Source organism: Coenobita brevimanus, chromosome 100 (genome assembly GCF_032717465.1).
Source record: "Coenobita brevimanus isolate Jiangsu-jjx chromosome 100, ASM3271746v2, whole genome shotgun sequence".
Lineage (NCBI taxonomy): Eukaryota > Metazoa > Arthropoda > Malacostraca > Decapoda > Coenobitidae > Coenobita > Coenobita brevimanus.
Window position 1 is genome coordinate 4,951,905 of NC_137053.1, and position 25,406 is coordinate 4,977,310.

The window sequence follows — 25,406 nt, forward strand, 5'->3', positions numbered from 1 at the left end:
CCAGTCCTGAGGGCCACACCCCTGAGCCTAGCCCGGAGACTGTGGGTCCTTTCGCAACCTACAGCCCTGGACGCGAGAGGACGCCCCTGCGAGTCGTCCCGTCCTCTCTCGGCACGCCCCCCCTTGGCGGTGCCCCTATCCCGGCCGAGTTGTCGCCGGCGTGTCTCCCCGCCGCCCCCACGATGTGAGTGACTCATGATAAGTGTGGTGTTGCCCCAGAACTAGTGAATTGACTTAGGTTAAGTGTGACGTTGCCCAAACTAGTGTAACAATGATGCAGTGACTTAATGTGTGTGTTGAATATCGGGGCAAGTGAAATCACGGGTGGATGAGTAGGGACGAGTGCAGAAACTAAGTGCTGGTGAATCAGACTCACGAGTGACGCCTTTGCAGAAAACCAGTAAGACTGTTCCTCCCGAGAAATCCTCTGTAGCGAAATACTCCAATGCCTCTTGTTATAAGAAAACAGTAGAGAAAGCGTTAATAATATTTTCCCACTTGTATTATCGTGAACACAGTGAATTCCTAGTGTCATTCCTTCTCTTTACAAATCTCCTCCCAGCAGTTAGCGTGAACGTAAACGAGAAATAGAATCAATTGCCAAAATTCCTTTGCTATTAGAAAATATTAAGTATGAATTAATAATACTCACTCTTTCCCAGTATTACTATAACTCTGTTCTGACCCGCCGCGAGTCACTCCCCTCGCCCCCTCCCTTGTGAGCCTCACTCCCCGCGTCCCCACGCGCGTCTGTATTCCCTGTACACCTGTGCACTTGAATTAATTGTGTTGGCATCAGTATCAGTTAAACCAGTACCCTGCGAGATACTAATATCCTAGTTAAGGTTTTATTTCTTTGCCATATATTGTGTTGTAATATCTGCTGTCTTTGTCCTGTGTCTGACTGTGGTAATATACGTGTAAAGGTTATTGCCTGGAGTTTTTGTGTCCTACCTCTCTTCATTGCACTAAGCCCCGATCTCGAAAGAGGACCCCACTACACGTTAGGTGTTCTAGGACCGAGAAGTCGGGCCTTTCCACCTAGCATTACAATTAGGGTGTCTGGCAATAGATAGATAGATAGTGTGATGACCTGTAGTTGTTCAGCTTTTCTTATTTCTTCCAGTCCTTTCAGTTTGGAGTTTTATATATATATATATATATATATATATATATATATATATATATATATATATATATAGTGGCTTAGGCTGTCTGGTAGAGACTGTATGTAGGATGAGAAGTGCTTATGAGTGTGATTGTTGTGGCTTTGGATGTGTGTGTAGTCTGTGAACCAAGTGCAATCGGCCCGCCTTAAGCCGATTGGGTGCAAGCATACTAGTAGGCGACACTGGTTCAACCACTGCACCCCTTGTGTCCGCCAAAGTAGCAAGTGGCTTGGTGAACGCTTCCCAAAGTTTTTACATCTCTGGCGGGAGGCGAACCCGCGCTCACCAGCGGGCGAAACGCACAATCTACTACTGTACCACAGAAGCTCCATATATATATATATATATATATATATATATATATATATATATATATATATATATATATATATATATATATATATTCAGACCAGTGTACAAGTGTTCCGTACGGAAATGCCCTCAGCCCCCCCTTTTTTTCTCTTTAAGCCATTTAAGGGGATTTATGGATCAAACTCCATTAATCATCAATTCATTAATCATCAGAAATTTTCAGTGTCATGTTTGGAAACTATCCTGCATTCCCTTGGGAAAGTTGGTATTATTATTATTATTAATTTTATTATTATTATTTGTAATGCTAGGTGTTTTAGGGTCGGCCTCCCGTCCCTAGGGCACCTAGTGAGTAGCTGGGTTCTCTTTCTAGACCGGAGCTTATAGACAAATAAGAGAGAGACAGGACACAAAAACTCAAGGCAACACCTTACATGAGTATTACTAAATCTTACACAGGAACGAGCAAATGTCACAAATACAAACTCTGGACAATTACAATCCTTGGGCTGCAGATATGGAATAATAGTATCACGCAGGATACTGTACAGGACCAGATTGGTTAGGGGGAACAACACTTGAGCTAGACAGTTATGTTGGTGGGAGAGTTTGGATTTCCTAGGCAGGTGGTGGTGGTTGTCTCGATTTCCCAGTGTTGCGTTAATATTTTACACTGAGCCTAAGCGTGACCTTATCGAGACGTGCCGTCACTTTTGCATAGAGTGTTCACCGTACCTTGACCCGTAGATCACTTTTACATTACTTTACTATGTACCCGGGTGGAGCTGGCGGTACTAGAACTTCAACTCAGGGGCCTATGTATGATCGCTGTCTAACGGCGGCACTGTACACTATGGTAGGCCCGTCCTTCACTGTCTTACTATGGCACTATCTTTCACCACTTGCTTTTATGCTCTAACTGGCCCACTTTACTCTGTCACTCCTACATTGTCTGTATGCTGCGTGTGTTCACTTTCACTCATTGTCAGGTCGGGCGTGTCACTCAGGCGCAGGGGCGGCAGCGGAGTCTCAGCCTCCCTGTTGACGGGGCTGGCATCTGCCAGGGGCGGCAAGGTCCTGGGGACGGGGGACAGCGCGTAGGGGCATCCTCTCTCATCCGGGGCTGCTGGGGGTGTAGGGGCCCGAGGCTTCTGGGCTCGGGGTGGGAGTCTGGCCTTCTGGGCTGGGGCCGAACAGTCACCTGAACTTCTGAGTCAGGCGCCTGATGGAGGATGAGGATCTGCGGCGTCTGGGTGCAGGGAGGTCCCGCCCGGGAGTCTGAGGGGCGGTCGGGAGGCTGCGGTCCCCACGAGTCGGGGACGCTGTCAGGAGTGAGCTGCGGCATTGGCTGGCATCAAGGTCCGTCAGGGGCATCTCCACCGGCTGTAGGGAGAAGAGCCCAGTGGTGGTCACAGGGCCTTTCCAATATTCCTCCAGGCTGGGGGCTCCCTCCAAGTCGTGGGTAGGTGGACAGGGCTCAGCACCTGATGAAGGAGCGGCTTCAGGCCGTCTCTGGCAGTAGGGCCCGGCTACTGGCCGTGGCTGTCTCGGGACACCTTCAGAGCAGCTACCGGCCGCCTCCTGCAGGAGGGTAGAGCGGCTATAGGCCAACTGTCCGGGGGCACCTTCAAAGCAGCTTCCGGCCGTCTCCTGATGAAGGTGGGAGCGGCTTCTCGCTGTCTCCTGATTGACCTCCGGAGCAGCTTCAGGCCGTCTCCTGTAGGAGGGTGAGTGGCTACCGGCCGTCTCTCCAGGGGCACCTTCAGAACAGCTTCCGGCCGTCTCCTGATGAAGGCGGGAGTGGCTACCAGCTGTCTCCTGATTGACCTCTGGAGCGGCTTCAGGCCGTCTCCTGTAGGAGGGTGAGCGGCTGCAAGCCGTCTCTCCAAGGGGCACCTTCTGAGCTGCTTCAGGCCGTCTCCTGACGAAGGCAGGAGCAGCTTCAGGCTGTCTCCTCTTTTCCTCCAGAGCGGCTTCAGGCCGTCTCCTGTAGGAGGGCGAGCGGCCGCAGGCCGTCTCTCCGAGAGACACCTTCGGAGCTGTTTCAAGCCATCTAATGATGAAGGTGGGAGCAGCTTCAGGCCATCTGCTAGTTTCCTCCAGAGCGGCTTCCGGCCGTCTCCTGTAGGAGGGTGAGCGGCTATCAGCTGTCTTAGGGGTGCTATTAGGAACTGGAGAAACAGTTCCACCCCTGCCTGTTCTGTGGGCAGCTCGCCCGGCAGGTCGTCTCGTATTCCTGCTATGGTGCCGGCGGGCGAGTTCCGTGTCATAGGGAAGCGCGGCCCGGGTGAACTTAGCCGTTTCCGCCCGGAGCTCATTTGCGCTGTGTACACTCCATGGGCTCCTTCTGGTGGCTCGTTGCGGTCTGTTTTGATGTCCTGCTGCATTTTATTATAATTATTATTATTATTATTGAGGAAGTGTGCCCATCCAGGAGCCTTCCCCTTGAATCCGCCACTATAATTCACCTATAATGTACTTTTGTATCCATGAGGTTCCAGCTAGATCTCAATAGCTACCATCTCTTCGCGGATTCCCCATGGGAACATAATCATATTTGCTGCAAGTAAAAAATGTGTGAAGAAATATCGGGTGTTCTTCCATACTTGGAAGATCGTATATCTAACACCTAATATGTGCGTGGGACAACCGACCATTTAACAGCTTACATATTTCTGCATCTGGATGCGAAATTATGTAAACCAGTTGGGTTAGAGGATATATATATATATATATATATATATATATATATATATATATATATATATCATTTACAATTTTTCTTCATATAAAGCACATTTCCTGCAGATGTTTTATTCTTAATTTTATGCTCAACTGTTTTCATGAGGTGCGGCATATCGCGTACAGCGATGTCAGATGTACGATACTTTCCTAGCGTCACAAATGTAAACCTATCTAAGTTCCATTCCTTTACATTTTAGGTTTAGGTGTTTATTTACTGTTTGTATAGGAAAGCAAGAGGGTACATATGTAACATTTGTACCGAAAGAAGAAGTTGGTTTGGAATAGTACCGTACGACACTTGAAACTTACAGCCTGGCAGAAGAATCAGAGCCACACTGTGACTGGAGTTAACAACATGGGTGTCGAGGTGCAGACATACCAGAGCGGCAATGGTAGGTGTTATTCCAAAATTACCTTGTTCTAACCGCTGTAATAGTAACGTTAAGGTGCCTTGTTTATGCTGGTTACCTTACTTTGCTGGTGTCTAATATGTATGGTCAAGAGAGAACAGGGAAGATTGGCGTGGGCAGGTCCATCCCGGCAGGAACATGCACTTTGTGTTATTTTCGGCTTGCCGTTGTTATCCTAGCCCTACGCTGCACACCGTTGTTGCCTCACCTTTTTTGGTACGATCTGCTTCTCAGTGAAGTAGTATAACGGAGTGGGTGAGGAACATTTCTCAAAAGTAAGAGAAGGTTGAGAAGGGGGTGGTGTGGGGTGGGAGGGGGTGGCGGCATTCCAGAGCGCGCATGTCGGGAGGTTGGGCTGCTATTGCACCCCGCTGCCAGACATTTTACTTATTTACCTAGTTTCAGTGGCTCAGAGGATTATGTAGTGCACCTCAGAAATGTTCAAACAGTTTTAAAGTACATATAGGCAAATTAAAGTTAGCCATTTATTTTCTGACCATATTTTGCCCAAGTACTGTTTCCATGCTCCTGACTGTCAGTTACTGTACTGCACTTGTAAGAAGTGTTCAGTATGTTTTTAGCAATGATGTGCTATTTAATGTTACCGTAGGCATGTACCTGTATTTTCTTACTCTCCCCCTCCTTTTTTCTTATGTATTGTACTTCAGAGGGCTAAAACTGGTTTGTCTTTATATTATGGGCCATGAAATTCATTTTCCAACAGGTAGTGTTAATCGATAAAATTAACACTGTCCAATGGCATTTCTCTACAGCTGTTGGAAATAACATGAAGGAACTTTATAGTCAGGCACTTCAAGGTAACTCAACAAAAATGCAGATTCACAGGTTAAAGTGGTATGATAAAGTTTTATAAGGCAGTGTAATACTTCACAAATTAATCACACTGGTCTGGCCGACATTCAATTTCAGGCCCTCGGGCTTCATATGCGTGCACATAACACAGAGCTAAAGAAAGGATCCCTGCTTTGCCTCTAAGCAGCATGGTTTTTTTTTTTTATAGACCCCATTATATCGCTCATATCTCTCCCTGGTGTTTAATTTGGTGAGTTTAACACATGATAGCGTAGCATGGCAGGACGCTGCAGACCACACCGAACAGCTCATCCCCAGGATGTAAGGACTAAGATGCTGTCAGTTGAACAGCATCATTATTGCCCTCCAAGCCTTTCCTCAAATCCCACTGCAGCCACCAGTGTAATAACTGAAATGAAACTTCACAAATTAATCACACTGGTCTGGCTGTGATTCGATCTCAGGCCCTCATTCTCCAGACGCGTGCACATAACCACTGAGCTAAAGAGAGGATCCCCCCTTTGCCTTTAAGCAACACATGCTTTTATAGACTGCATTACACCGGGACTGGAGGATATAACTTTCATAGTTAGGGTAGGTCCTCTTAGTTTGATTTACACATAGCTAACCCTTCAGGCAGTACCATACCAGGTTTAATATTGGAGCCAATTATTTTTTCTTTAATTCATGTAAGCAGAGATTGGCTCTGTCAGAATACTGTAATCCCTCCACTGTCCAAGGTAATAGAGCCAAAGGCATGTCCGGAAGTTGGATCCGTCCGGATAGTGGGCCCCTGCCTCCTGGACTGTTACGTATGGACCCTAACACAGCCTAACTCAGAAAACCACCTACATAACTCTCTACTGGACATGCATAGCACCTATTTGACCCTATTCACACAAATAAGGGACAGAAAGTATGAAATAATGAACAGGAACCAGAGAATGAGGAATTAGAAGTGAGTATGGAAAATATTTAGCAGTGTACAGAGTACTTACAACACGTCTGTGGCTGTTCATTACGAAGGTTAACCTGCCCCCTCTAAGGCTCTGGCAGTGGTGAAAATGCTCGAAGCACGTACAGTAATCCAGTGTTGTGTAGCACTTAATCCTTTGCTCTGTGAGTTATAATTGTTTAACACGTGCACATTCTGTTCTTGATTGCACCACGCCATTTTCAACCGCCAGTTTACACTCTGTACTTAATCATTGCACTCTGAATTCTAACTTCACAACACTGTAAGTTCCCATGTGGTCTAGCTGTTCGGTGCTGCGCACCAATTTCAAAGTACGGTTGAAAAAAATGTCTGATTTTTTTTGTTTTTGTTTTTAATTTTTTTTTGGCCATTTTTGGGTTCCAAAGGCCTGAGCCCAAAACGTCCAGTAAGTTGCGAGTCCGGATAGTGGGCGTCTGGATAGTGCAGGGATTACTGTAAGCAGATTTCTGAACAGTTTGACAATACTGCATCACCATCACGAGAAAGGATAATGTAAGTTCTTAACAGTAGCCCAAAGTGATGGCAAAGAGATGCCATGCTTGGAACCAATCTGACTCATTTCTTCAAATTTGTAACATTCACAGCCATTCCTCTAATTTTCTGTGTTGAACACCACCTCGTTTCCTCAAAACCTTGCTTTCTCTTCCTTATTGAAACTTGGCTGTCTGAGATGACTGATACAAAACCTTTCTCTATATCCACCAACTTTTTCTATGGTCGTTTCTAAGCTGAAAGCGGCTGTTGTGTATATGTACACAGCAGCATATCTTGCTTTTGTGTTCCTGAACATGAATCTTTAGAATTCTCTGCTTTCTGGATTCGGCTGTCCTCTCATTCTCTGACTAAATATACCGGTATTTGTGCTGTGTACTTACCCCCTACTCCTACTGACTATGTAAAATTCTTTGGCTATCTTACTTATAAGATGGAACACATCCTATCAGTTTCACCTTTCTCTGAAATCTCCACTCTAGGTGATTTCAGTGATGACCACCACCTTTGACTTTAACTGCTCCACCTGGTGAACAATCCTATATCTTTTCTATCCTTAATGGCCTAGAGCAGCTTCACAGCTTGTACAACACCCTACCCTTATCCCAGACCACTTTGGAGAGTTCCAATGACAAGCAAGCTTGGACCTTTCCTTACAGCTAATCCTGCTGCTTACACTTAATCTTTTCTCTGTTGGGCTCCTCTGAATTCAACCTTATCACTTTAACCTGCCCTGCCACTCCAGTGAATTCTATGGACCCTCCTGTGAAGTGGCAGCTTTGGCACTTTGGAGCTGCTTGTTGGGAGGCCCTCAGGCAGTACCAGTACTTCTTTGATTTTCCCAGGAATGATTATTGCTTCCATGGGCGAGAGCCATCTGAGTGTTCCTCGCACATTATGGAGGTTATACTCTCGGACATGGAATCATACATTCCTTTCTCTTATCCTGTGACTAATGCAAAAAATAAAAACAAAAAAAGTTTAATCGCGCTTGTTCTAATGTTGTCAGCAACAGGGACAGGGACTTCAATGGGTACTGGAGCCAACCCACCCTAGAATCTCATCTCTCTTATGTTCCTGCCTGGAATCGTGCTGTCTGTCTTCCCTGCTAAAAATAATTTCATTCGTACTTAATACTCTGAACACACCACCTCACATTCTTCCCTTTCCATCCAGCACCTTGCCAGAAACCTTTCTGACAACCTTACTTCATCATCCTTCCCTCCTCTTTACTGATCTGATAACTCCAGCTGTTTCATCTACTGATAAAGCAGAACTCCTCACTCAGACTTTCACCTCCATTTCCACCTTAGATGATTCCAGTGCTGTTCCTCCATCGCCTCCACCCCCAAGGCTGACATTAAAATATATTCAGTTGTGTTTTCTGCAATCACTGGCCTCAGTACTGACAAGGTATATGGGTCTGATAGGGTCCTTCCTGTTCACAAGAACTGTGCTTGTGTGCTTACACCCTGCTTAAGTAAACTCTTCTGGCTTTGTCAACTTGCACCTTTGCTTCTTGCAGGAAGTGTGCTCTCATTTAGCATGTCCCAAAGAAGAGTGACAATTCCCAGCCCTCAGCCTATTGCCCAGTTGATTTAACATCACATATTTCTAAGGTTTTTTAATCTATTCTTTACGAAGAAATTTAAAGCACCCATCCTGCCATCAAAATGGGTCTGCCAGGGATGCTCCACTGGCAATCTTCTTACCCCCCTTTCAGACTCCTGGTTGTCCTCTTTTCGGGAGTTTGGCAAAAGCTTTGCCAATGCGCTTGACAGCTCAGAGGCTTTCAGTTGAGTCTAGCATAAATCTGTAAATTCCAGACTGCCCTCTTCTATCTGTGCCTTCATTTCTAGTTACCTTTCTGGTCATTCAGTACCATAGCTGCTGTTGTAGACAGCCTTCGTTCTTCTCTAGGGCTATCTGTAGTGGTGCTCCTCAGGGCTCTGTCATGTCACAAACCCTTTTCCTTCTATTCATCAGTGACCTAAGCTGTACATCAAACCCTGCCCACTCACATGCTGATGACTCAACCTTTCATCTTTCCATCCGCCCCTGCTGCATCCGTCTCGGCAGTTACTTCTACATAAAGTGGATGAGATTATGGCATACTTAATGTCTGACTTGGCTTATGTCTCTGGGGTAAAAGTAATCTTGTTATGCATCAGAAACTCAGTTTTTACATCTGACCCATCAGAATCTATCACAGGAATATCCTCTAATTTTTGACAATACCCAACTCAGTCTTGCATCATCTTTGAACATACTTGGAGTTTCATTTGTCAGGATTTGTCTTGGAAAGATATTACCCCTCAAGTAAAGTGTTTCCAAGAGATTAGGTGTCCTAAACCAACTCTGTGCCTTCTTTACCCCTACACAGCTGTTGACTTAATGAACAGGTTTTATTCGCCCCTCTGTAGAGTACAACTCGTGTGAGGAGGCTCTCCACTTTGATCTCTTCTCAAGAAGGTAGAGTCAGAGGCTTTTTGTCTAATTAACTACTCTTCCTCTTAGTGACTCCCTTCAAGCTCAATCTCTTTGCCACACTATTGCATCTTTATCTCCTCTTTATTTCTATTTCAATGGTCACTGCTTCTCTGAACTGTCTGCTTGCATCCCTCCACCACTACGGTGGGTGTGTAGCACCTTTAGTAGCTAACACATCCCTTTTCTGTCCAGCTCTCTAATGCAAGAGTTAACTCTTAATCCCGGTCCTTCATGTATGTAATGGGTCAACTCCGGAACTGTCTTCCTGTGTCTGTATTTCCTACTGCCTATGACCTTCAGTCTTTTAAATGCAGTGTGTCCAGGCATCTCAAAATGAACAGATCTTGAATATGGCTGTCTTATTTATTTACCGGTACAGTAATCCCTCTAATATCCGAACGCCCAATATCCGAACATCCCCACTAAGCGGACATAATTGTCCCGGGATCCAACATTCCCAAAATGGTCCGGGGGGGGGGGGGAATTTTTCCCGCCCGTAATTTGAACTTGCCGCGCGGGACAGCTTTGTTGTGGCGCGTCATTCCTCCAACGTCCGATAGAGCGCCGCTGCATCCTCCCCACTTTCCACCTGTCTCTCGCTGTGAGTGCACGCTTGTCGTCATGGCTGCCCACGTGCTTGCTTTTGTGGTGGTTCCTTACCTGCTGCAGGCACTCCTGCTGCTCTCGGGCCTCTTATTAGTGTGTGTGATGATGGCCCCGCTGCCTGAGAAGAGGAAGAGAGTGGTGTTGACTCTGGAGAAGAAACTGGAGATATTGGAGAAAGTAGATGCAGGGTGGTCGTCTTCCCGCATCCTCCGCGAGTTCAACCTGGCCCGATCTACTTTGTTCGATATCAGGAGATCCCGAGACAAACTCATGCAGTACACGGCTGACTTCTCGTCGAGAAGCAAATGCAACGTGGAGAGGAAGGTGATGTTTACTCCCAAGTTTGCTGAAATCGACCGCTCCACGTTGATTTGGTATCGACAGCAACGTGCTGCTGGTGTGATAGTACGTGGAACAGAGCTGAAGGCTGCTGCTGAGAAGTTCGCCAGGCTTCACGACTCCCTAGACTTCAAGGCATCCGAGGGTTGGCTCTTCGCGTTCAAGTTACGGCATGGCCTTACCAACTGTAAAGCTCATGGCGAAGCTTTGGACGCTAACAAGGATGGAGTTGACAAGTTTTGGCACAAGGTGAAGGACTTGATTGACAGGGAGGGCCTCACTCTCGGTCAAGTCTACATTGCTGACGAAACTGGTTTATTCTATCGCTCTTTGCCAACAAACACTCAAGCCGAGGAGATGGAGAAGCTTGTACCTGGCCGCAAGCTCTCCAAGCAACGCCTATCTGCTTTGTGTTGTGCCATTGCTAACGGCATGCACCGGCTTAAGCCTGTTATTGTTGGCCGTGCAAAGCAGCCTCTGTGTCTTCGTGGGGTGATGGATGTCTTTCCTGTCGTTTGGTACCATTCTTTGAAGCCCAGATCTTCAAAGACTGGTTCCACTGCCACTTCGTCAAGGAGTTCATCAATTACCAGACGAAGACACTGGGAATCCTTTGTGACCAGGTAAGGGCCCTCCTTCTCCTCGACAATGCACCTGCCCACCCATGCGACAAGGACTTGGTGGCTGAGAATGGCCGGATTAGGTGCATGTTTCTGCCACCTAATACGACTGCTCTCATCCAACCAATGGACCAAAGAGTGATCGTGGCAACAAAGCGCCTATACCGCCGGAAGTTCCTGGACGAGGTGATGGTTGTTCTCGAGGACGAGTACGATCACAGGGAGAGACGGGACTTGCGAGGCCAGCGGACTTTGGAAAACCTTCGCCGCTACAACATCAAGTCTGCAATCTACAGCTGGGCCAGTTCATGGAAGGAAGTCCCTGTCAAGACTCTAGAAAATGGTTGGTCTCGTCTGCTTCTCGGAACGGATGTGGAGTACGATTTTCTAGGGTTTGACGTGGATGACTTCCACGTACGGCTACGTACGCATGGCGACAATGTTGATGTGGACGATGTGCGTGAGTGGTGGGATGACGACGAGGGCGATCCTGGGTATCAGACCTTGTCTGATATCGAGATTGCGTCTTCAGTTGTAGGTGTCAGTACCGAGCTTGAAGATTCCGACGAGGACGGCGACGATGATGCGGACTCCCCTCGGCATGACACTACTCCAGCCATCCCCAAGCTGAGCGCACTCCGGGAACACCTAGAGTTCCTTCTTGACTACCTGGAACACCCGGACTGCGACAGGGAGATGGGGCCCTTGGGACTTGTGGAGGAAGTGCATGCTTTCAGGCAGCGCATCATCAATCGTCAGAATCGTCGGTCCTTGCGTCAATCAACGATTGACAGTTTTTTCAGGCCCGTGACCCCCTCTGTGCCCAGCCCTGGCTCCACTCCGTTGCCTCATGCCTCATGCCTCATGCTCCGAGCCACAGCCCAGCACATCAGCCACGGTGGAGTCACCGCTCGACGTGAGTTTGCGTCTGTCTTCAGAGTCGTCTGCAGTGGGTATGCCATCACCACGACCCAGCGACTCACCCCTAGGTCACCTGCCAGTGATACTCTTGGACTCTGACAGTGATTAAACAGCAAGAACTTCTCCACTAGACCACATGGGAATTTACAGTGTTGTGCAGTGAAAAAAACAGTGTGTTGTGTTAAGGATTTACAGTTGTGAGTGAAAAGACTAATTTGGAACAAAATTTAACGTAAATAGACTTGTTTGTTTTTGCTTTAGAAAATGGTTAGAAGAGTGGGAAAAGTTAAAGTGCAGAGTGCAACACTTAGTACGTTACAATGGAGCATAAGTTAGACAAGAGTGCGCACTGTGAAAAGAACAGACTTCTGAGTGCGATTGACTAAGTTCAGTGCAAGACTTCAAGAACAGTGTACTGGAAGTGCTTCAGGATATCCTTCTTACTGTCAGAGTCCGAGAGGAGGCGGTTATTCATCGAGATGGCCATGGACTTGCTGTAAGTAGGCAGAATGTTTCATACTGTACTTTTTTCCATACTATACTTACCTCGAACACCTCATTTCACTCTTTAATGTCCTTTATTGGTGTGAATAGGGTGTTAGGAGCTATGCATGTGCAGTAGGAAGGTGTTTTTCTGAGTTATGTTAGATTAGGGTCCATAATTACTAGTCCAGGAGCCAGTAACCAGAATGTTTAATATTGTATGAACCTACCTCTAAACCCTCATTTTATGCTTCTTTTGCATTTATTTCAGTCATTTATGTGCCTTATTGGTGTGATTTGGGTCTTAAATAGGTGCTATGCATGTCCAGAGGGAGTTTTATAGGTGTTTCTCCGAGTTAGGGTCCATAAGTACAAGTCCATAAGCTGGGTCCCAATATCCGGACAGGACCACTATCCGGACCTGCCTATGGCCCTATTACGTCGGATATTGGAGGGATTAGTTTTATTTTTTTGTTAGGGAACAATTTGTAGGCCTTTGGCCTTTCGTTCCTTCTATCTGTCTGTTGCCAGATGCCTTAATCTCATGTGGGGTGGCCACAACAATTCGCCTCCATATTGCCCTGTCCCCCGCCATTTTGCTGCCCTGTTCCCAGCTCACACACTCCTCTTGTGTGTATATATATATATATATATATATATATATATATATATATATATACACCTCCACTCCATCCCTTCATCTCATCCTTGGCCTCCTCCTCCCTCTCGCCTCCTCCACCTCCCCCACCCTCTCCCCTCCTCCACCTCACACATTCTCTTCTCACCGGTCTCTTGCTCACCATCCTTTCCACGTGGCCAAATCTCTTCATTGCATTTCTCCTGCTGCTTTCTGTCTCATTCACACCACAATGCTTCTCTCAAATACTGTTACTCTGTTCCACTGCTCTCACGCTTGACTTGTGTCCTTCCAGTAAGGTTCAAGCTTCACTTCAATATGTTAGAGTTGGCATCACAATATTGTCATGCAGACTTTTATTTATTTTTTTTATTTTTTTACTTCCATGCTCACTTTCCTGGTCCTTATCACTGCTTTCAAAGAACCAGCAACGTTTCTTCCCTGTTGTACTCTTTCAAGCACTTCATCCTCCAAACTTGCATCCTTACTCATCACACTACCCAATTACTTAATTGCACACACATTTTCCATTTTCTCATCATCCAGCCTCATTGTACATCCAGTGACTTCGTTTCTCTCAAAAACCATAACTTTACTTTTTCCTATATTCACCTTTAGAATCTGTTTCTTACACACACTTCCAGACTCATTCACCATGACTTGCAGTTCCCTTTTGTCTTCACTTAACATTACAATATCATCTGAAACAGTAGAGGAAGTTTCCAAACACTGCCCTCTCTCATTAGGGCAGATCTAGCATCCACTACCCTACCTTGTATATCTTTTATACAGATTGAATAACCATAGGAACATGAAACATCTGTTTCAATCCAGCATTCAAATAGTAAAATTCACTCAGTTCACTATCCACACGCACTGCAGCCTTTGCATCCTCATACATACGCTTCTCGACATTGAACAGCTTCCCGTTTATTCCATATATTCTTAATATTTTCCACATTCCTAGTCCATCCACTCTATCATAAGCTTTCTCCAGATCCATGAAGGCTGCATACTTCTTTCTCTACTCTTAAAAAAAGAAAAAAATAGTTTTCTAATTAGTTACCGTAACTAATGCTATACCATATATGTTAGACAAGATGTAACAGTTTTGATAATTTGGGAAAACTGATCATTTTAAATGCAAGAAGCTTGATAGATATACCGGTAATGTATTTACGTTAATTTATGAAGTAAAGCAGTTGGTAAACCTACAAATGGCACAAACCTGAAGAATCGGTGTGCATCTTTATGAATAAGGACGCAATGGCACCCTGTTCTGGTGTGTAGAAACGTATAGTCATTGAGCACTCAAGTGTGCTGGAAGTACAGTGCAGCAGCCATCACAACCACTGAGGAAGATAATGGTTGCCTCACCCTGTGTCTGGCCATTCATCAAGCATAAACAAACACTTTGTGTCATAAGGAAATGTATAAAATTTTAAAAATTACTGAAGATTCTGCAAGGAACACAGCCAGAGATCAGACATGCCTTGTGAAAGGCACGTTGTAGCAGAGGAATTAAAATGTGGTTAGGCCTGAAGTACATTAACCTCTCAATGGCCGTGGGTTCAGAAATTTGCAGACTCCCCTGGCCGGCCCCGAGACTGTTTTTCCAGAGTTCGAAAATTGATTTCTTTTTCATACAGATGTGAAGAGAATTGTCTGGCACACCTGGCATTGTGTTTTTTAGCACCTCGAAACCCATCCTGCACTTTGCAATTATTCGCAGAAGATACAATAAAATTCACCAGTTATGTGCCATTAGCATATAAACATAAGGGCGAAAGCTTCCAAGAAAAAGTGACCACCTGAGTGCTTGGGATGGTAGAGTAAGGTTGGGTAAGCATACCAGCAACCTTCGTTCCCCTCCCATAATTGTTCGCAGTTTTCTATAGCTCGCGCTAATTCGACGTCACCGGCTCGATTACAGTAAACTGTCATCCAATGCCAGTGGCCATTGAGGGGCCAATAATGTGTGTGTTGTAGTTGCAGCAACTGTGTTGTCTAACTTTAAGGTGTTATGTTTAGTGCCAGAACATTCATTATTTAGTACACTGGACAGGAATCTCATGCTGCTTAACATTTCAGTGCTAACTATGTTACAGCTTTTTTCATTACAGTATATCATTGTATGATGGTGGTCTAGTTCTTAGAAAGACCTAGTCAGTGATGGCCTGCAATAATTTTGCCCCTAAGAGTTGACTGGAGGCTTTTTGATCATATAATGCCATCAGTGGAAGCAAGGCATTTCACCGTCTTTAATTGTACTGGACTGTAGTAGCTTAGCATAGGGCTGCTTCACCTGGGTGGGGGTAAAGTTGTATAGTATTGTCTGTTACTTACTCAGTGTTGGTTTGTTTCAGGCCAGACCTACCCCAAGCCTGGCCAGCAGGTGGTGGTTCATTATACAGGTGAGATATGGCATTTGAAATTGAAATGTACATTAATGCACACTATAATTCCATGTTTTCACCTTTATGCCCCATTTTTACGTTAAATCCACAATAACTTAAAGATTTATTCCATTGTTACTTGTACATGTCTGGCTGATTTGCCAGCTTCCTTCCAGTTTATAGGACTGTCTACCGTTTTCGTATTTGAAGGCTCCAACGTGCTTGCATGCATCGACCTTGGTCGCCTATTGGCGGTTCTCCATTCTGCTCGATCTCTGACAGCTTTCCTATTTAGTCCCTTAACCCTGAGGTCACACTCAGTGACCTCGTCCCATGTCTTTTTCAGTCTGCCTTTCACAACCATACCCCCAACATTAACACTACTCATTTTCTGAGTCCATTTATCATCCCCCATCCTCTCCACATGCCCAAACCATCTCAGTCTTCCTCTCCTCATCACAACACCAACACACTTCAGTCCCATCCTACTTCTCAACTCTTCCATTAGAAACCTAGCCCCCCCCCCCCCAGGCCTTGCACTCAAGGGGCCGTTTTCAGTCTTCCCTAACCTTTCGGGCCCGATCCAAAAGCATCTGTGGATTTCACAGTTGCTCCAAATGGCTTTCGGGAGCTTACTAATTTGGGGACGTCTGCGTGTGTTGATGCGGTAGGGTTGGTAGTTCTGGGTGGTGAAAGCATGAAGGAAGTAAACTGATAGAAGAAAATGACACCTAACCCAGCACCTTCCATATGATAAGAATATTTAGATTGGAATGTGGTGAATAACATGGCTGGAAAATCCACTTCACACAATTCTCACTAATATATTCAGGAGTGAAGATATTTGTAAGAAGGAAGCAAAAACAACGAATAGGAAATAACATCGGAATGAAGAGCTAACTAACGGCAACCGTACCACACTCCTGCTTGAAATCGAAAGGGTCTCCCTCGTTTTACGATTGGTATGCATTCCTAGAAAGGCAATCGTAAACCAAAATACGGTAAAGTGAAATTAAGGTTTAATGGGAAAAATAGGGATGCGTTCCTGGACTCGTGTATAAGGAACCCAGAACCCAAGACCCATACAAGTGATCTAATTGCAATAATAATGATGATGTTTTATGTATTGTAGAGTCGTGCTTGTCTCCCCAGCTTTCTTAATGTTGACAGCATGCTTTATAACAGTCGATACAGTCGACTGTGCAATACTCATGGAACGAGCGATAGAGTTTGCCCCCTCACTTGCTTCGTGCCGCTTCACAATATTAAGCTTAGACTCCAGGGTTAAGGACGTTCTTGCTTTCTTTGGCTTCATATCACCAGCACCAGATGTTGCAGGGCGTTTACAAGACATCACGGTGGTGGGACTAGGGGTGCAAAATAGGAAGAACAGGAGAAATAGTAATATCCTGGGCACTGATGCACACAGACACACAGAGGTTGTATGCTGAACAAGCACGCGGGAGAGACTGGCAAAAGCGCGGGAAACTGTGTGGGTGGGGCGGGTATGCCACGCAACTCTCAGCCGATCTGCCTGTGAGCGCAGGATGTCCACATGCCCAATCGTAAATGCGAGGGAGCTCAATTGTTAAATGAACACTTGGTACTAAAGAAGAAGGATCGTAAATGCGAAATATCGTAAAACGATACAACGAAAAATGAGGGAGACCTGTAAGCTGAATCATGATGAATGCTAAGTACAGTATTGTAAAAAAAGGCTTAAGTAAATATAACCATGAAGAAGTAACATGTATAATAACATCTAATGAGTTATGGTGTGGTTTATTAACAGGTATAGTATTAGCTCATGAACATGTTTTTTTTTTTACTAAACGGGGTGTTAGCTATATCAGCCTTTACATCGGACATCAGATATTAGAATTTTAATGAAAATACATATTAGACAATGATTCTTGTATGTCTTTCAGGTCCATTTGTTGTGGAGCCTTCACCAGTCTGCGAAAGGCTAGTATTTGGATACATAGTAGAAAGTCTCATAAAAGTACTTTCCCCCCCCCCCCATACCAGGTGTGTTATTTATCTCAGCAATATCACATTGGGTATCTAATATTGAAATATTATTGAAAATATTACATATAGTTATTCTTTTACTTTAATACTTTCGGGACCGTCTGTTCGGGGAGGCTCCATAATCTCCAAGAATGTTCCAGTAATTTGTTCAGGATGTCCCAAATGCCGTCCCCAACAGAGGCCTCAGAAGGCTGGTTGGGGGCAACTGTGAAAACGAGAATGTGTGTTCAGAGGCAAGTAGGCTGTTGGGGACTGCATTGGGAACGACTGTGAAAATGGCCCAAGGACACACTGCGCATCCTCCTGATCACTGCCATTTCTGTATATTTGAGCCTGTGAATATCCTCTTCCTTTACCGCCCAGGTCTTACTACCATACAGCATTACACCTGACACATGCTGCATAGAAAGATCCCTTATCATGGAGGGAGAACCATGTCAATGTCAGGAGAGGCAACAGCTCCCTGCCCTTCTTCCACACACTCAAGAGACTCACCAGCAAGTTCAGTTCTTTCACGCCTGGCAATATCCACATGCTCTCCCTGACATACTGCACACATGAAATCAGCATTATCTCGCAGTCTGCTTCTAATACCGCTACATGTCTTATGCACCCACTTATCACAAACACTGCACAAGATGACATTACTTCCCACGTCCTTGTGACATATCGCATATGGCCACTCTCCCTCCTCTTTTGATAGTACCACCCCCAGCCCTAGATACCATCACTTTTGTTTTATCTGCATTTACTTTTAAGCCCTTGTGACCCATACCATCTCTCCACTTCCTAAATCTTTCCTCCATCTCGCTTTCATTCTCTGCAGCCAACACCAAATCTGTGTAGATGGTAAATTTATTTTTATTCAGGCTATACAGGTATATATATATATATCATAAGAACATTATCACAACAGTGAATTCTTAGGATCATGGTAGTTGAACTTGGTTGCATGTACGGTATTGTATACCAATAGAGTGCAGTGCATCGCTTTATCAGTCTGTCTGTCTATCTATCTACCTATCTATCTGTCTTTCTTTCTATCTATCTATCAATGTACCATAAGATGGGGTAACTGGGCACTTAGCGGAGGAACCGGGCACCCACTAAATTATTTGCAAACTTTCCTGTATAAAACCTATAAATCTTTAATTTTCTAAACTTTTCTGGTGCTATTTGTTTAGCTGTCCCCCAGCAATAACATACCTCAAACTCAACAGTTAGAAATAGCCCACTGATCCTTGCATGCATAAGAGTGACGTTTTCAAGAATTCACGGAAGCCCCAACGTTGGAAATGCAAAAGATAAGTTACCTATGTTAGAAGTTAGCTAGAGAACTCTACTTATGCTCATTTATTGGACATTATCAAAGGTTGGATGGGAACCAGTAACATGTTTCTACAGTTAAGCATTACCGGGTAATGGCAAGGATAATTCAAGTGGGGTAACTGGGCACTTTGGGGAGGGCAACTAGTCATATTAACTAGTTTTCATTATTTAGAACTAATTTTCATCATTTAGTTTCTAAATATGTCTCAGAGACTCCTTGTCATATATTGCTATATTGCTAAGTTTCAGGGATGCACCATGCTCTGAATCTGTTAGCTCGTTTGCCCACAGAGCCACAGTGATGATGTGGAACTACAAAATCCTGAGTAGAAGAAGTACACCTGTTTTTCCTGCTTATGTTATATATAAGTTTTTTACATATTATATTTGCCTGCCTAAGTTTATGTTATTTAGTAGCAGTCTGGTTCAAATCCCGGCTGGGGTGGAGAACAGTTTAAGGATTTGAATTTCATTAAATCGGGCTTTACTGATCTACCATAAGACCCGCCGACATGTAAAAATACCCCCGCTAATACCAGTACACCAGTCCTGTAGGAGACAGCCCTAGCATGTATTCAATAGGGACGGTGGGTGTTAGTGTCGAAGTGGTGACATGTAGAGGTGTATGGTATGTAGGAGGACTGCTGGGCCTTGATAGCAGGCTGTGAAGCCTATGCTCAGAAACGGATAAATTAAAAAAAAAAAGTAAATAAAATAAAAAGTCAACAGTAATGAGCACTTTCATACAGTAATAAAAAGGTCTGGGTGCCCGGTTGCCCCATCTCCTAGGGTAAACGGGCACCCACCTTGTTTTATTTCTGAGCAAGTTGTTTTTGTATCCTTAAGTATGTGTCTGGTTCCAAAAGATGGCCCTAAATGAGTTATTTAAAAACATTTTTCACTTTCCAAATTCCTGCACATCTCTATAATATTGACAAAAACGAGGTAAAAATGGTGCCCAGTTACCCCATCTTACGGTATATACTGCTTATGAACTTGGATACACCTTGTTAACATCAGATGCATTTTGTTGCTGTATTTATTAGCAGCTGTGGATATAATTTTATATTTGAGAAGATATGCGACCATCATCGACTCACATGATGTAGTGCTGCCTACTTCTTCCATAGCCTTTAGCATTCTTTATCTGTGCCTCCCCTCCTCTCTTCCTATTTCTTCCATCTTTCCTGTCACTTCTTACTGCTTTTCTTTCCATTACAGGTGGCTTTACATTGAGTGACAAGCCAAATGGTTTCCTGTAGGCCAAAAAACCATTTACAACGTTGGGTGGTAACCATATAACTGAACCATACGTGCTCCCTATGTGTCAAAAAGTGGGTTGGTGGAGGGTTAGTGCCCCTTCCTGTAAAACGAATAACTCAGAGTCAAATGGCCACCCCTTACGGGATTATGGCGTCTGGCAATAGATAGATAGATTGTGCCCTGATGAAACATACCTTCTCATTTTTACTAAACATTGTAATCTTTAGGAACACATGCACTGTGTTAAGTAAGAAATTACTATACACTTCAGAGTACAGTATTAGCATTACAGCAGTGTATGATAAATCACTTAGTAAAGAGTGCATTTAGTATTGTCTCGAATACTGTATTCATTATAGACTTAGAATGTAGTGGATAATTTTAGCTGTTTAGTTCTTGGAATGGATAAGTAGTTATTACATAATCAACCCACCAGGCACCTTGACTGATGGTAAAAAGTTTGATTCTTCTCGTGATCGTGGAAAGCCCTTCAAGTTTCGCATTGGCCAGGGCGAAGTCATCAAGGGTTGGGATGAAGGTGTCGCCAAGGTATGTTGATTATTCACTAAAATTGGTTTGAACTCTTAAACCTGCATGTGTGTGTGTGCGTGTGCATGCACTATACAGGCAGAGCTCATTTTATGATTGGAATACGTTACTGGAAAACAAGTTGAATAACCTTTGATTATAGATCAAACCCTTCATAACTTGGATTCATTGGAGTTAAGTTTCTGGAAATGGTCAGCTACACAACATCAGCATAAAATAAAATATCCAGGTTACCTAAACTGGCACTTATTTCACCTCGCTGCACCTGCATTAGCTCCAATACCACACTGTTTGATCACTGACCATGTGGTAGTGAGGTAAACCACTTCAGTTCAGTGACAGTATTGTTTATATTCTAGCCACCACCAAACAGTTTTATTCAGTTTGGAAAGACCTCATGTAGGGAAAAGGGTTAATGAAAGCTCTGACTCCTTCCATTCAGTCACTCCAAAGCTGATTTAAAAAAAAATGATGGTAGCAGTTTACTAGAACATAAAATACTTAAATCAGAGTGAAGTTGTACCTGCATTACCATGATTGCCCCACTTCATATTTGGGTCAGGATGATTTACAAGTTCTTGTTTCCAGGTATATGTTGGGGAGAAGGCTAAACTGGTGGTTAAGTATACTGTACTTTCACATCAACTTGGCTTAACTTACCATCTCTCCATCTTGGATGCAGATTTGTGCCAAAGATTAATACTGGAATATAGTTATGAAGAAGTGACACGGAAAGCATCTGTTGAGGTGTAGCAGTGTCCATTTCTACTGCTGAGTTACTTGGATTAAGCAGAAAAGGACAAAACTCTGAGCAAAGTAAAAGTAAAAAATGTGGAACTAAAATTACCATGACTGCCCCACCCCAACATTGAGTAGGAAAAGTGTCAGGATGTTGATATACAAATGGCCACAGTTACAGCTTTACCCCATAGTAGAGAGAAGGGTAAATGTGGCACCACTGCAGTTTGTGTGTGTGCAGGCATCCATGTGTGTACCACACACACACACACACACACACACACACACACACACACACACACAAAACCATTGTTGCCAGATTTACCCTTTCTTCCTACTAGAGGGTAAAGCTGGAACTGTGACTACTGTATAAATTTTGTTTTCAAATGTTTGTAGGGTAGAAGGCCAAGCTGTTAAGAGAATAGTGTGTATATATATATATATATATATATATATATATATATATAAGTGGTAGGTGGAGGCACTTACCATCCACTCGCTCGAATAGTGCATACACACACACACACACACACACACACACACACACACACCATTTACTGCACTGGTTGGTAACCATATAACCATACTTTGGCACCTGGTGGTTTAGTGGGTAATTATTGTGCTCCAGTCAGATTGAGCCTGTGAAGGTTTATATCCAAGGTGTGGTTGGGGTTGATTGCTCATGTATTGCCACTCAGGGATGAATGAGGCTGGTCACTCTCATCTTAAATGTTGGGACCAACTGGCTAGCCCCAGGCTTTTACGTTCCTCATGGGGCAATGTAGGATTGGATGATATACTGTATATATATAATATGTATATATATTTCCGGATGTTTGTAGGGGAGAAAGCCTAGCAGATTGGAAGAGTTCTTAATGATGATGATGCATGGATGGTATTTTTTTTCAGATGTCAGTAGGGGAGAAAGCTAAGCTGGTGGTAAGCCCTGACTATGCTTATGGAGAGCGAGGGTTCCCTGGTGTCATCCCACCCAATGCCGTCCTCACCTTTGATGTGGAGCTGATTAGTGTTGACCCCTAAATGACCCCTACCCTATTCTGTTCTGGGGCATGTGATGCTGGTGTGGGCAGGTCCCGTGGGTTAATGCTTCTCTTTTTGTTAGGAGTCTTGTGTCACCATCTTTTAGTTGTAAATGTCTAATTCTGTGGTTAATATTAAGTACCAGCGTCATTATGCTTTTATATTTACATTTTGTACTATTGAGTGTTAAGGTAATGATCATAATGTTTGTTAGTTTGTGCAGTTTCTTCAGATCTGTTACCTGTCTTAACCATGTTCTAAAAGTTTAAGATTGAAGAAGATTCTCACTTTCTTGCTGCACTCACACCCACCCAAGCACCATGAATGTCCATCACTTTCTTCTTAAAGTGTAGGCAAATTGTCAGTAGTGACTGGTTTGTTGTGTTGAGGAATTTTCGCATGTAACTACATCTGCCTCGGACCTCAGTGATGCTTTATCATAAATAACATTTAGCTTAGATACAAAAAGTAATTGTGTATACCAGATGAAAAACTACTATAGAATAAGTGGGTTTTAGTTTGGTCTAATATGACTTGTTTTAGAGTCAAGGAATTGAGTTCAACAAAAATTTGGTATCTCTAGCTTTAAGTGCAAACATACGGTATATTAAAAACATGAAAAATTGTTATTGGGACTGAATCATCCTCTCAGTCCCATCCCTCAAACCACACCCTGTAGCTTCCAATCAACAAATGGCAACAAAACTGTGTGTCTTCTTTAGGTTAAATGTTGGCAGTTGTGGCCTCCTCCTCCAAAGCAATAGACTGAATTAAAAGTCAGCTCAGAACAGACACGTTTGTTGTTACGTATAGCTCGTCATTCAAATTACATATGTTTGTAGTAATGGATTAACGTCATAGCAGAATAGTGCACTTTTATCAATCTTTGTGTCAGTATGTAAATGTGCTTATTTCTACTGTACTGTATTATTAGTGCATCTGAGTGAATCACCAGTTTGTCATGATTGTGATATTGTTGACCAGTCAAAAATAATTGCTTCACTTAAAAATAGTTACCATTCAGTGGAGCAGGAAAAATATATACAGACTGCCATTTTCAACCATCCCTGACTTACATATATATAAATATATAAAACCTGTGTCACCAAGCCTACATTTTCAGTATGGTTACAGTACAGAAAGTCCTTGGTATATGTCTTTTACTTTTTTCTCTGGTTCACAGTATCTAGCAGATTAAACAAAAAAAGGCCTTTTAAAGTTCCATTGCAACCTGTAAAGCTGATTTACCAGTTCTGCCTATTTACAGTACCAGTTGTATGGACAAGTTGGCAATTTGGAACCGAACATATAACAAGGACTGACTGACTAACTGAGTAAAGACCTGTTTCTGGGCAGGCCATGTCAACCAACCAGTCCACCTTCTGTACCGCGTGACTTTGTACCTTTTTATTTTTTTGTAACTTCTCAGTACAAGGTTCTTCTGGTCAAATAAAGTATGTAGTAAGCTGTGTATCATTCACCATCTTCATGGCTGTGTCCTGGTAGTTATGTGACGGTCATACCCTAGATATTGTGGGGAGTACTGTTAACTATCACAGCCAGATGCCTCAATCCTGTAAGGAGTGGCCACAAACAAATCTCCTCCATGCCACCCAGTCCCCTGCCAATTTGCTGCCCTCCAGGTCACTCCCCTTCTCACATATCTCCCCACTCATCCATCCATCTTATCCTTGGTCTCCCCCTTCCTGCTCCTCCTCTTTCACCTTACGCACATAAGCTCTTGCTCTCCCTCCTCTCCACATAGCCAAACCACCTCAGTGTATTTCTAATACTTTATAACATCCACACAATACCGCTCATTCACTTCCTCATTTGTCAGTCTCTCTCTCATGTAACTTCATACCGTATGCTCCTCTCAAATAACTCATTTCAACTGCTCTCACTCGACTAGATTCCGTTCAACAAGGTCCAAGCTTTACTTCCATACGTTAGAGAGTTACCACAATACTATCATGCAGCATCTCTGTTCCATGCTCACTTTCCTGTTCCTTATCACTGCTTTCAGAGAACCGGTGACCTTTCTTCCCTGTTGAACTTTTTCAAGCACTTCATCTTCAAAACTTCCATCACCATCCTTATTCAGCGCACTACCCAAGTAGATGAATGCTCTGATACTCCATTGCCTCACCATCCAGCCTCACTGTGCATTCAGAGACTTCATTTATCTCGAAGATCACAACTTGGCTTTTCCCTACATTCACTTTTACAGTCTGTTTCTTAAGCCCTGTCCACACGAGTGGGTAGTGCCCGCGGGCACAAGCGAGCAGTTTGCGTGTTGACGCGCTCACCGCTTGTTCCTGCTCTCTGTGCACGAGCGACTGGTCTGGGGTCCGCTCAAGACTGGGTCTAGAGCATGCAACTAGAGGAACGGGATATAAAAACTCGGGTCAACCAACCTTACCTCGATGATGGGCACAATACAATGTACAGATTAAATACACTCGGAGAGACAGAGTACCCGGGTTTGGCTACCGGTGACTGGGCAGCTGCAGGTGTCGTCCATGTGTGGGAGGAGTCCCATCAGGTGTACTCTTCCGCAGGAGAGACAGGACCACTATCAGGGGCTGGGTCGTCCAAGGTGGGCTACTGGGCGGTGTAGAGGGAGGCCTTTCTCTGGTGGGGCCTCAGTGGGTAGGTCAGACCTCAGGACTGGCGCCGAACAGGGTGAGCAGACGCGCTTCCTTGCACCTGTTCCTGGGGAAGGACTTGCTCATTGGTGGGGCTGGGAAGGTCTCCGACAGGAGTCCTGGGGACACTCCTGGGTGGTTGGGATATGGTGACGAGTCCCGCTTTTAGGCGAGACAGTCCCGCTTTTGTGACGTCTGTCCCGCTTTTGTGACGTCTGTCCCGCTTTTTAAATTGACTAAAATGTCCCGCTTTTTGAACAAATTATCTTAAATATCCCGCTTTTAGAAAATTATTATTACATTATATATAAAATGACCTTCTTTTATGAAATTATGATGAATTTGTAGAATTATGCATAATCCAAACCAAATGAAGT

The 25,406-nt window shown here is 44.2% G+C and overlaps 1 protein-coding gene across 2 annotated transcripts; it reads left to right on the forward strand.

The window, feature by feature from the left end:
* The first annotated feature begins 4,399 nt into the window (after positions 1-4,399).
* Fkbp12 (peptidyl-prolyl cis-trans isomerase Fkbp12) lies at positions 4,400-23,846 on the forward strand. 2 transcript variants are annotated; one of them, XM_080284238.1, is made up of 4 exons: positions 4,405-4,618; positions 15,401-15,448; positions 20,490-20,602; positions 22,250-23,846. In XM_080284238.1, exons 1-4 carry the CDS (start codon positions 4,582-4,584, stop codon positions 22,379-22,381), a joined length of 330 nt encoding a protein of 109 aa, XP_080140364.1. In that variant the 5' UTR covers positions 4,405-4,581; the 3' UTR covers positions 22,382-23,846. The 2 variants fall into 2 exon arrangements, with proteins under 2 accessions (XP_080140365.1, XP_080140364.1); XM_080284239.1 differs by lacking the exon at positions 15,401-15,448 and having other exon boundaries at positions 4,400-4,618.
* Positions 23,847-25,406: the final 1,560 nt, after the last annotated feature.